This window comes from Stylophora pistillata, chromosome 13, assembly GCF_964205215.1.
Source record: "Stylophora pistillata chromosome 13, jaStyPist1.2, whole genome shotgun sequence".
Lineage (NCBI taxonomy): Eukaryota > Metazoa > Cnidaria > Anthozoa > Scleractinia > Pocilloporidae > Stylophora > Stylophora pistillata.
In genome coordinates, this window is record NC_142531.1 from 9,533,060 (window position 1) to 9,544,592 (window position 11,533).

The 11,533-nt window shown below is 38.8% G+C and overlaps 1 protein-coding gene across 1 annotated transcript; it reads right to left on the minus strand.

Annotated features, from left to right (window-relative positions):
- Window positions 1–4,321: 4,321 nt before the first annotated feature.
- Window positions 4,322–11,469, minus strand: LOC111330192 (GDP-fucose protein O-fucosyltransferase 1). The gene is made up of 7 exons (XM_022935017.2): window positions 11,214–11,469; window positions 10,345–10,439; window positions 9,529–9,699; window positions 8,795–8,913; window positions 7,553–7,748; window positions 6,333–6,563; window positions 4,322–5,622 (listed from the first exon to the last, which is right to left on the minus strand). Exons 1-7 carry the CDS (start codon window positions 11,356–11,358, stop codon window positions 5,458–5,460), a joined length of 1,122 nt encoding a protein of 373 aa, XP_022790752.2. The 5' UTR covers window positions 11,359–11,469; the 3' UTR covers window positions 4,322–5,457.
- Window positions 11,470–11,533: the final 64 nt, after the last annotated feature.

The window sequence follows — 11,533 nt, forward strand, 5'->3', positions numbered from 1 at the left end:
CAAGGAGCTTGTTACCTGAGGAATAATAAGAGAAAGTATTTTGGTCAGAATATTTAAGAAGTATTCCCTTTCTTTCACTGTGTACCGGGGAACATTACATTAAGTTTCACAGAACATTAACTAACTTGAATAATCAAGAGCAAAGGGAAAGTTCTTTTACAATTGATTCACTGCTCAGACCCTGTTTTCATTCAGAGTTAAGTGGGGTAGTACTTCACTCAGTGTTTAAGCCTTCTTATGTCATCATAGCAGTGAAAGGATGGAATAACTTGAAAAAAAAGTATCTCTGTAGGAGCACTGTAGCAGTCAACTATACACATACATGTACATGCACGTAGCAAGTTCCCTCATCAAGTGGACACAAAATGAATCTGTTAAGCCAACTGTATACTTAATGACACTTGACACTAGAACAGGTGTAGCTGCTTAAATGAACCTAGGAGGTTCTAAACCCTTCTGCCCTCTAAATGACAAAATTCAAATTGTTGCAAAACTTACACTGCTGTGCAACATCATCCTTTGTAGACAGCTGTAAGTTTCCTCACAGAAAGGATCTGCAACATTCATGTGGCTGGATGCAAATTATAGATTTCTTGAGCTACAGAAAAGTGTACTTTTTCCCTTCTGGAGAGAAAGACAAATATACGTCAACAATGCAGAGAAAAAAGAATTAAGAAATAGTGAAATAATCAATTGCAGCAAGGAATTCACTGGTCAGTGAAAAAAAGAAAGTTCATTCATTTCATTTCAGAAGAACGAAAGTTTGGATTATTCATCATTCCAGTGAATGTGTGGTTCACAAAAAGCTGCTGCTCTGGTTATAACACAAAAAGAGTTGTACAAGTCTAGAAAGTTTTAACTGTTGCTCCTTATTGTTTAAACAGATTGGATGCAGATGGAAAAAAGAGGAGACTTTGTTGTATCACAAGTAAACAGGTAGAATACAATGCTAAACTTATGATAACTGCATCACCAAATTTTACCCAGGGTTAAGTTACCAGTTAGTATTCCAAAACACTATATGGATTTCAATTTCATGTACGTATACTTTCATAGTAACAACAATAGCTGTTACTTTGTTTCAGATTTCTTTTTGAGTAAATTTCTTAGGTTCCAAAAACTGTTTTTCAGCACAAATTAAATCATTCTTATACTCTCTACCCAAGGCTGTGGTCTAGTAGCGCCCAGTGGCCCCTGGTGCTTTACTTTTGCTTTTAGTTTTTTCATACAAACCATAATTATGCTAGGCACCCTAGATTTCATGTTTCAGAGCACTGGACTCCATTCAAATTTCCTTAGAGCACAGCCTTGCTACCATAGCATTTTTTTTAAATTTTTTCCTGATTTTTTAAAAAGGGTTTGATCACATCAGGTCTTTACTAAGAGTAATTTTCCACTGGCCGAGTGGAACGAAATAAGTGAAAAATGTTTTTTCTCACATGCCGCTGGCACCCCATAGGTCATGTCACCTATGGGACGGGCAGTTGTTTATGCTACATCCGCCATTGCCGACTTTCCGGCCCACCCACTCAAAGATTTTGAATGTTTAAACAATACCAGTATAGTGTACTAGCCTGGAACTTTTTTCGTTATTTCTGGTCTTAGTGTATGCTACTTGTATTAGCTTTGAATTTGCAGTAAAGGTCAAGTTGCAGCAGTCAGCTTGACATGGCCTCCAGCGGTGTGTGAGAAATGGGCAATGTTTCACTGATAAAGCTTCCTATTGTGTGTACTTCCATGTCAGTCTTAAACCCATGAATCTGTAGGTTAATTCTTACGCTGTGGCTAAATGCACAGCAGTCAGGCATAGTCTCGCATAGACTAAATATCCAACAGTCAGAAATTTTCACAGAATTTCCACAGAAAGGTTCTTTCAAACTTCTGAAGAATATCATTTGTTTCTTTAGAAATACTCTGCAATTCCACAATTTCATTTGTTTTTTTTTTTAGTGGTCAAATTCTCCAAGCTAGTGCATCCAATACCCTTTAGTTGTCAACACTTAGAAATTCTATGCTTCTGATCAGACTGCTGGGCGCTGTCTCGAGTAGACTAACTTCCCGACAGTAACTCTGTGGCTAAATGCCCGGCTGCCGGGCATACAGCCATGGCATAACTTCTATTTCTTCCATTCACTTCAAAGTTCTTCCTTCACTTTAATCTACTGCTTAGTACGTAAAGATATAGGGGCAATTTCCATCGAACTACCCTTCATCGAGTAAAACTCGAAGCAAGTTACTTGCTGTAGCTCAAATGCCCATAGGTAGACAGATAGACTGCACTGTTTGGCTGCTTTAAGATTGGTGTTCAAATATAAATCAGTTCCAACTGCCGCATATTTTGTTTAGCGCTAGGTACACGTAAGTTGAAAGGTACGTTGAAAACCTTTTTAACTATTCCCCAATCACTCCAAGTTTTTAAGTGAATTCTTAACCAATAAGTTATTAACCCTACACCTAAATGACAATACTTTGAAGATGGAAAAATATGAAAATTTTGTTCGCTTCACTACTTCAATTGCACGTGGTTAACTAAATGAAAGTGTGTTACAATTATCATGAACACCGACTGCTCTGACACCTACACCGTTTGTTAAACCATCAGTTTATCCTTGACCGTGGTCAATGTAAAAGTTTCATGTAAGTAGAAATGATACAAAAAAACGAAAATGCGGGCATACTGACCTTGCCTTTCCTCCACCGCACTCACAATGGCCGCTGCACGCTCACGTGTTTTGTGTGACCCAGAATGCATTTCAAATTTTGGTTCCATGACAGAACTCTTCCCGGGGGGGTACGGGTAGGATATTAGCAAACAAGCAACGAAGTTCTTCCAAGAAGGGAAACATATTATAGATGCTTACCAGCCAACGTACAGACGTTCTCCATTTTTTAGCTCAAAAGATAAGCTCCTGATTAGTCCATGTCTTATATGTTTATTTATTTATTTATTTATTTTTATTTCAACAACTTTATTGAGTTTGACTTCTAAAAAATAAAAATAAAAAAAAAAAAAAAAAAAAAGAAACACACAACAGTAGCACTTTGTACAATATTACAAAGACCCAGAAGGAGGAGGGGTGCGAACGTGACGCGAGGTCCCATGCGAGGCACTCCCCTCTAGTAAAAAGTAAATAAATAAGTTAATAAATGAATAAAAAGGACAGTTTTGATCTTAAAAGAATCTGTGCGATAAAACTGTAAATGTGCAGAGTTTACAGGCTTATGAAAATTATTTTGGTTAGTAAGAGAATCGTTTCAAGGCGTGGCGTTCAGGAATGGAATACTTAGACAACTTCAAGGGAGGCTATAGAATTTTCAGTGAAACGGGCAGCAGTTGTCAACATTACCAAAAAATTAGATAAGAAAAATTAGAATTTCATTAAACAAAGTATCCTTAAAGGATATCCATTAATTTTTTTTGGCTTCAACATAGAGTAAGCATCCCCTTGTAGGCTATGAGAGTCTATTTGATTTCTGCTAAATTGACGAAACCTACAACGTTATCGAATTGATTGAATTGCCATCTTAGCAAATCTAAACATCTGGCTCCGGTTGTTTGAAGGGTCAGTAACTGTATTTACTAAAACAGTGGATAGCGTTGAAGGCGCGCTCTGATTGGCTAGTCAAACTCCGAATATCCTTTGCTATTTACTTCCGAGCAACTCGGGAAAAAATGGCGTCCCGGTTTGCATCCGATACTAACGAAGAAATCACTCAAACTAACGACGGAGGTGTATATTATCTCACTGTTTTAGCATATACTAAAACAACTATTCACCTCAGCGTCGGTGGTTAGCGGTGGATATTTACTTCGCCGCTTCGCGGCTCGGTAAATATCCACCACTAACCACCTCCACTTCGGTGAATAGTTGTTAAATACTGGGTAGATCCGGGAACCATTACTTATCGTTGGGCTCCTGGTAAATCCCTATCCGGTGGATAGCACAGTAGGTTATTTAACCAACAGCTATCCGCTAGATAGGGTATTGTCCGTTGGATAGCGTTGTCCACCCTTTGATAAACTGGGCCGAGATTTAAAATGACCAGAAATTTTTAGATTTTCTTCAGGACAGAACTGGGAATAAACAGGATTTTCCCACGCATCTGGGAGGGGGTCCCTTTATTCTAATCATAGAGGCATAACTGGCATATTAGGTTGTTGACGTACTGTGGAGTAGGGTCACATGCCCCCCTGGACATCTACCCCTTCCCTTAACCCCGCCCTTTTCATCTTTCGAAAATGCCGTTATTTGATATCGTGAAAGAGCGTCATGGGCAAGCAAAGACCATTCTCACTATTAACAAGGAAGTAATCGAAGTGTTTGAATGAAAACATTTTATTTCAATGAGTGTGTTAAAGGGTAAAAAAATGATGTCATGTCTTCGCTTTGAAAGTGATGTGTGCTTCTCTAATTTCGTTGTCTCTGCTCTATTTTTATGTTACGAGGTGACAATAAGCTAATCCTCTTTTTATTTTATTTATCAATATTTTATTTCCAGTTCAATTTATTATTTTCTTTTACTGTAATTCCTTTTAAATCTGTCTTTCAGGGGTTCGACACTTATCCCCTTATAGGCCCCAAACCTCAGACACTCTCTACACACTTTATTAAGACCAACCGTTTCCTTACTAGACTCTCTGATTGGTACAGAATGCTCACGCCACCCTGTCAACCAATCAGATACAAAATTGAATTCAATGGCGACTTCTTTAACCGCGCTTTCCCGCATTGAAGGTTTAAGTTATGATGGCCCTTGGTCTTGTTTTACAAGGTAACCCGACAGCTTTAAGTACCTATCCAATGATTAATCTCGTATGACCTACATTCTTCATTTTAACATCAAACCATGGGCACACTCCCGCTCTGATGGTAACTTGTGGCTAAAGTTAAAATGCTACACACGATACGTCCACGTGTCCCATAACATCTTTTCATGATTCAGACCTGTCACCTGTTTCGGTGTTTCAAATGCATTCCTAATAGACTATTGGGCACAGGCCATTACTATGTTCTGCGACATAAGCCTTGAATCCTAGGTACCTGGGGCCCGTTTCTCGAAAGTCCCGGTAACTTAACGGGCCCGAAGCCATCTTTTAAAATAAAAATTTAAAAGATGGGAAAACAGGTTATGACATCCAAACCAGTCCTTTTTGTTTCTTTAGCTGATAGTTTTATTGTATCATTTTCAAAACTTTTGAAATTCCCATCTTGAATGAAAACAGAACAGCTTTACGGGCCCGTTAAGTTAGCGGGACTTTCGAGAAACGGGCCCCTGGCCTCAGATCGCTGTCGAACTCTATTTGCCGTGCTCTGTGCTGCGCATGTACAATAAGTACGTCCAGATAAGGGAATCATGAGAAATCCTACTGCATTTCGGTGAAGTTGCTTTCAGTCAATGCGGCTGACGGAGCTATGATACTGCACCTGTGCTGGTGTACTGCTACACTGATTTTTTTCACTCATCAAAAGCCCAGAATGTAGAAGGTTTTCCATTAGAGTCTCTTTCCCGTTTCACAAATGAAGAAAAAGAAGACACGCAGTTTCCAATGAAAAAGTCAGCTCTACCAAGAATGGCAAGGTCTATCTGCGGTAACCAAGGATTGAGATGGAAAATCTGCACCTGTATTGGATTATATAAAAAAAGAGAAGAATACTTGGATAACAGAAGGAGAGAGGTACGCAACACAGTAATGAGGAAAACATAAACGCGAGAAGAAAAATCTCTCAGAACTTTATCATCCTACAATTTTCCACAAATTTTCCTGATCACTTCGTATAGTGGTAACGATTTCTTGGCAAAGTCGATCTTCTTCAGTCGAAGTCATTCTTGGCCCGTATATTTCTATAGTCGATGCTGATAAAAGTTTGGATGAAGCAAATAATGAGGGACACCAACGCCAAGGGAGTGTAACGAAGACACAGGCGCTACTTGAGAACCCACAACGTTAGTAAGGAAGCAATATACACTGAACGTAAGGAGGTGGGGGGAGGGGAGTTTTCTCAACTGTGGTGTGTTACAAGATAATTTGGTTCTATCACCTAAGTTGACCACTGTACAGAGTTTCTAAAGCTGTCGTTTCCAGCGTTAGCCCTTTGTCAGAGCGAATGCCATGGCGCGTCCCTCGCTCCTTACGCCTCATGCGTTGGCATATTTTTTTGGGCCGATTTCAATTGACTGCCTTAGATTGCTCGCAGTCCAAGGAAGATGATTTAAGAAGGTATGTAAACAGAATACATGTGACGAATTCAGACAAAAATTGTTAAGATACAAAAAAGAAAAATGACGTAGCTCCTTTTCCATCACTGTAATTTCCAACCAAATCGACTTACGTTCAGCCCCTGTAGCCTGAATTTCAATTCCTCTTTCATTGGATCATTATCAGTGGCCACAAATACAGCCTTGGCACCAAATCTTCTTACAGCGCTTTCAGTGCGGTTAAGGATGTCTTGCTTGGGTGGAAAACAAAGCTCCTTTGTAACAGTTCTGTATCGTGAGTACCCCAGACACTGTGGTGATGCCATGTATTGAGGCATGCCTTCCGCATGATCACAAGCATTTCTCTTGCAGGAAGAAAAAATATCAGGTTAGATTTATACTACCACTTCAGGCTTGACTGAAATTCGTTGGTTCTCATTTACATAGCGCTTTTCCATTGAGTGCAAAACTCAAAGTTATTATTGGGTAATTTTGGTTTTATAAACTGAGTTGCTGATAATGTATATTGGCCATCGTAGAGAGTTTCAAAGCTGACGTTTCGAGCGTTAGCCTTTCGTTATTTGCTCTGACGAAGGGCTAACGCTCGAAACGTCAGCTTTAATACACTTATTTACATACATGAGCTTTATTTATCCTCGGATTTCAGTGTAGCTTACAAGCTAGTATCTCCGATCCTAATTACTAATTTTAAAAGTTACAGCAAGAACAAGGCTAAAAAGACTTTACGGTGGCCAATTTACATTATCAACAACTCAGTTAATAAAACCAAAATTACCCAATAATTACTACCTTGTTACACTCCCCCACCGACGCAGCACCACAGTTTCTTTAGAAACCTGCCTCCTTATGTTGACTTCCATACTTTAATTGATAAATCTAGAAAATTTAATTTGTTTAGTTTCATTTGTCGTTCGTGTATATGCATGCTCTCTTAGTCATTTCCTCTGCTTGGTCAAACTTGTTAGTGAAGAATTTATTTCAAAATTTTTTTCCCTTACGCCTTGAACAACTTTGCCATTTTGCAGGTAGATATTTATTTAAATTGCTAAAATAAGTAGATTTTGTTGCTGTTTTGTTGTCGCTGTTGAATTAAGGAAAACACGTGTATAAGCACAGGAAGTTGGAAATGAAACCTGCTCTTGTGTGCTTGCGCAACACATTTCACTCTCATTAAAACGGACACATTTGCCACTTATAAGCAGAATTATTATTTTTTAGGATCACTTCGTAAAAATTACCTCGTGATTCTCTACTTAGGTAAGATGTTTTCGGAAAAGGCTACCTTAAGACCTGGTGAGTTACAGCACATGAAGTACAAATGAATCATCTTTACCCAGTCAATTCCGTTTCGCAGATGAATACCAACAAATGGCCCTTTAGGCAAAGTGTTGCTGATGTACTCATCCACTTCACTGTTGATCTTCTGTGACCACTTCAAAAAAGCGTGTGCCTGCCGATTCTGTTCTTCAACTGGAAAACTAGCAGGGGCACCTCTAAATGCAAGAACTGGATGGCTTGATGATGGGAATCTGAGAGGAAAGGCAATTAAATTAAGTGATACTTCTTATTGATGCTGCTTAACCAGGGAATTCAGTAACATTTTCCATAAGCTGGGCTGGCCATGGTGTAATAGGTGGGTGTGCCTTGAAGGTGGCTGGAAGACAAACCCAAATACAAGAGCCTTCTTGCAGGGCTAAATGGACAGTGAAAAGAGGTCTTGCAGGTGGCAATAGATGCCTGTAACCAGCTTTTATTGAAAACTCTAACTTCACTAAAGATCTCTAAAGTATCTTTAAGGATAAGTTTCAAAAGAAATAGCTAAGGGCTTTTGAGATGAACTTGGTTAGTGGGACAATTATTTTTCATTGAAAGAGAAATTTCAACCCAGTCATGCGCTGATTGATTCAAAGCTTCAACACCCTTCCCCTGCAACCCTTGGGCATTAGACTGTAATCCGTTCCTGAGGCATTGAGAATTTGAACCTCACCTGGCTGGGGTGGGGAATTTGAACCACGATAGTCAAGTCTTTCCAGTGGAATATGCATGTTTTATCTTAATTTAATATGTAGCTGTTTGCAGATAAAAAATTCACTTTTGCAAGCAGATGGCTCAGAAGAAAAGGTCTACAAGAAAGTCAGCATTGCTGATCTTGCCTTTTTCCAAAAAATTAACCATCAAATCCAGCACTTCAGTGAGGCATTTAAACACAATTTTGGCCTAAAGGGGGAAGGGGATTTGAACAAATCAATCTTTAAAAGTTCAAATGCCAGCAGGGAAATTTTAAGCTTTGGATGGATAAACACTTTATGGAGCTAAGATTTGCACAAAGTTACTAAGTTCACTAAGTTCATGTGCAAAATTTCAGCTTGTTTTCTAGGGTGATAAGTTGCAACCTACCTTCCAAGATTTATTTTTAACAAAGCTGGAGTATCCATAAGGGAAAATGGAAAGAAGAAGACTGTTTCAATCTAGGATCAGTAAGCGTGAAGAGCTTCAAAAGTGAGAGGAGGTAGAAAAAAAAGGTAACAATGTTTCCTTAATAAAGAAACATATGCTTTCCTTCCAAAACACTTACTTCCTTTGCCATTGATCCCTCTCATAAGGATCTTGTATATGAATTCCAAGATGGTAGACAATTTTCTCATCAAAGTCCACTTCCAGTTCATCCCAGAACGGTTTGAATGGATTACCCTCCTAGCAAGCAAGAAATTATTGTTTGGATTTGGTTATACACCACACACACACGAAAATATTTTAACATCAGTAAGTATAAATAAATAAATATGTTAATTGAAGCTCCCCCATAGGGGATTTTCAACCACAATGTAGACTAACTAAGTGCTTGAAAATCCCCACTGGCAGGAGGCAGACCAGTGGGCTATTTACAGTGAGCAGCCAAGGAGTTGAACTAGGGGCAACAGAGAGCAAATCCATCGAGTGGCAGGGTGGAGGACTTGAACACAAGACACCGGATTACAAGTCCAGCACACTAACCACTCGGCCATGCCGCCTCCACTTATGGAGTAAGTATATTCTCCACACTGTTCTCTATTCATTTCCTAAGGTGCTGACAAGGAGAATTTGTATAACAACTAAGAGCTGCTTTAGATTGTGATTATTTCCTCTGTTCTTGTGACCTTAACGTTTGATTTGGGGGTGATATTGTAAGGAGAAATTAAATGCCAGACACTGTTAGAGGTCAAAGGGTTAAAAAATCAAAATACTAAACCAATCATACACATTCACAGAAAGTAATCCAGTTGTGGTTATTCTGTATGTGAAATTATTGTTCCACTGCCTCCTCTTTACCTTCATAATACATTTCCTATCAGACCCAGGGGGTAACCAGCAGTAACCACGCCTTTTTCCTTTGGGCCAGTGAGTGGGAGCTAGATGCTTCATAAAATCCTCCGCTAAAATAACCCTATGATAGGTTTGAAGAGGTTGCACTTGGAAAAAGTCAGAAAAAGGTACATTTTTCTGCAGATGGAAAAGACATCAACAACTCTGGTTTAAGATAAAAACTGTGGTTTTATTGTTGAGGACAACACTGGGCCCTTGTTAGTCTTCATCTAAACTGTTTGGAATGATAAAGGTTCAAGGTAGTGGTTAGTCAAAGTAAATTATAATTGTCAAACTTCTTCTAAAAGAAGAACTCGAAACACTCATAACATTTTACGCTGAGTAATAATTTGGAATGGACAGCCTGACACATTTGCATTTGATTCTTGCTAAAGGAATCATTGTGGGCTTTTCAGCATCTTACAAAGTGCTATCTTTGAAGTCCCACCAGCCCCAGAATTATGGTCACCCTCTTAATTACCCAACTTATGTCAAACAAGGATTCCTAGTTATATGAAATAGAAAAAGGACTCTGACTCTTCCCTTATCAGGAGAAAATTCATATGTCAGGGTAGCCCAAGACTAAAAGCCAATAAATTCTACATTGCATAATTATTTTATCATGTACAATTTGCAGTCTTTTTCAAGTTGCTAATTGAAACTTACATCCTTAAGGGTAAACATGGAAGAAAGGTTTCTCTGATTAAACTTAAGTTTGAATTGTCCTCATCATGTATAAGATAATGAGGCTGTATTGAAAAATTAGAAAAATGCATAGCATACGTATGTTCTCCAAGGTGGAAGAATTAACGTTCTGTCAAGGGCTTTTGCAAATGCTAAAGCTCCCAGAAAATGTTCAGCCTGGTTTCCAAATCTTCCTGTAAAAGAAGAAAATCTAGGCTTCACATCTGACAGACATATTTTGAGCCCTATTAAAAAACTCCCACAATCTTATCATAAGGATTGTATCAATGACTTTTATCCTTTGCAAACTCACAGAAGCAAAACAAATTTAAAGCCAACAACCCCAAGAGAGTGACTAGAATCTAATTTCTCCTCACAATACATAGGTGAATCATGAGAATATAAGAAATGATCGCCAACATAAGACCAGGAAAGTTGAACAAATTCTCCTTGTCACATTGTTACCAACTCTCCCAGATTAATTATGTCCAGGAATCTCGCAATTCAATTTGTCTGGGAGTCTCCCTGAGAAACGGAATGCGTCTCTTGGTTTCCCATATAGTTCTCAGCTTTCAAGGGCTTTGCTCAATAGTAGGCTAACCTTCCTATCCCCAGATTTATTCAAATCAAAATGATTTTGGTTTTACAAACTCCTCTCCCTGTTTATCAAAGCATTCTTTCTACAACCACAGAAACCAACACCACAGAAACTAAACAAAGACTTCCTTCGTCTTTCGGAAAAGGAGATCAATTTGATCAGGGGGGGCATCATTTTTTTAGTTGAGGAGGATGCTGCTGGGTTGATGCTGTGGTGGCATTAAGAGAAAAATTTCCAGATTTTAGATCTCCACAGGTTCGCATCTCTGTTGTCAGTATCATGGGAAATGTATAGACTGATGTTAGGGTGCAAAGCGTTAAAGTAAAAGACGGTTGGTCGTAATAATGTCCACATCTGAATATCCACTTACCCATACAGGGACAGTAAAATACGTAACCACGAGGATCCCAAGAAAAACTTGCTCCAGAGTTTTCCATTTCCGAGGGGAGCACTTGATTCAGTAACAAAATAAAACAACAAATGTACAGAGGGACGTTTGCACGATCAGGATGCATTTTAGATCTGCAGAATTTTACACCACACAGCGAAATAATGTTACTAACCCAAAATAAATAATTAATTGAACTTAATTGAAATTATGCGAGCAGCTGAGTTCAAAACGATAACCGCTGAAAGTAGCGATTGCAGCTTACTTTCCCAGGAATCTGTTCGCGATCAGCTGCTTATTCA

What these genes read in the sequence shown, in the direction of transcription:
- LOC111330192 (XM_022935017.2), bottom strand. Translation starts at nt 11,358, where the DNA reads ATGCATCCTGATCGTGCAAACGTCCCTCTGTACATTTGTTGTTTTATT. An exon ending in ATAGGAAATGTATTATGAAG is followed by an intron (nt 8,914 to 9,528) that starts GTAAAGAGGAGG and finishes CTTGCTTGCTAG; the next exon opens with GAGGGTAATCCATTCAAACC. An exon ending in AGGGATCAATGGCAAAGGAA is followed by an intron (nt 7,749 to 8,794) that starts GTAAGTGTTTTG and finishes CTTTCCTCTCAG; the next exon opens with ATTCCCATCATCAAGCCATC.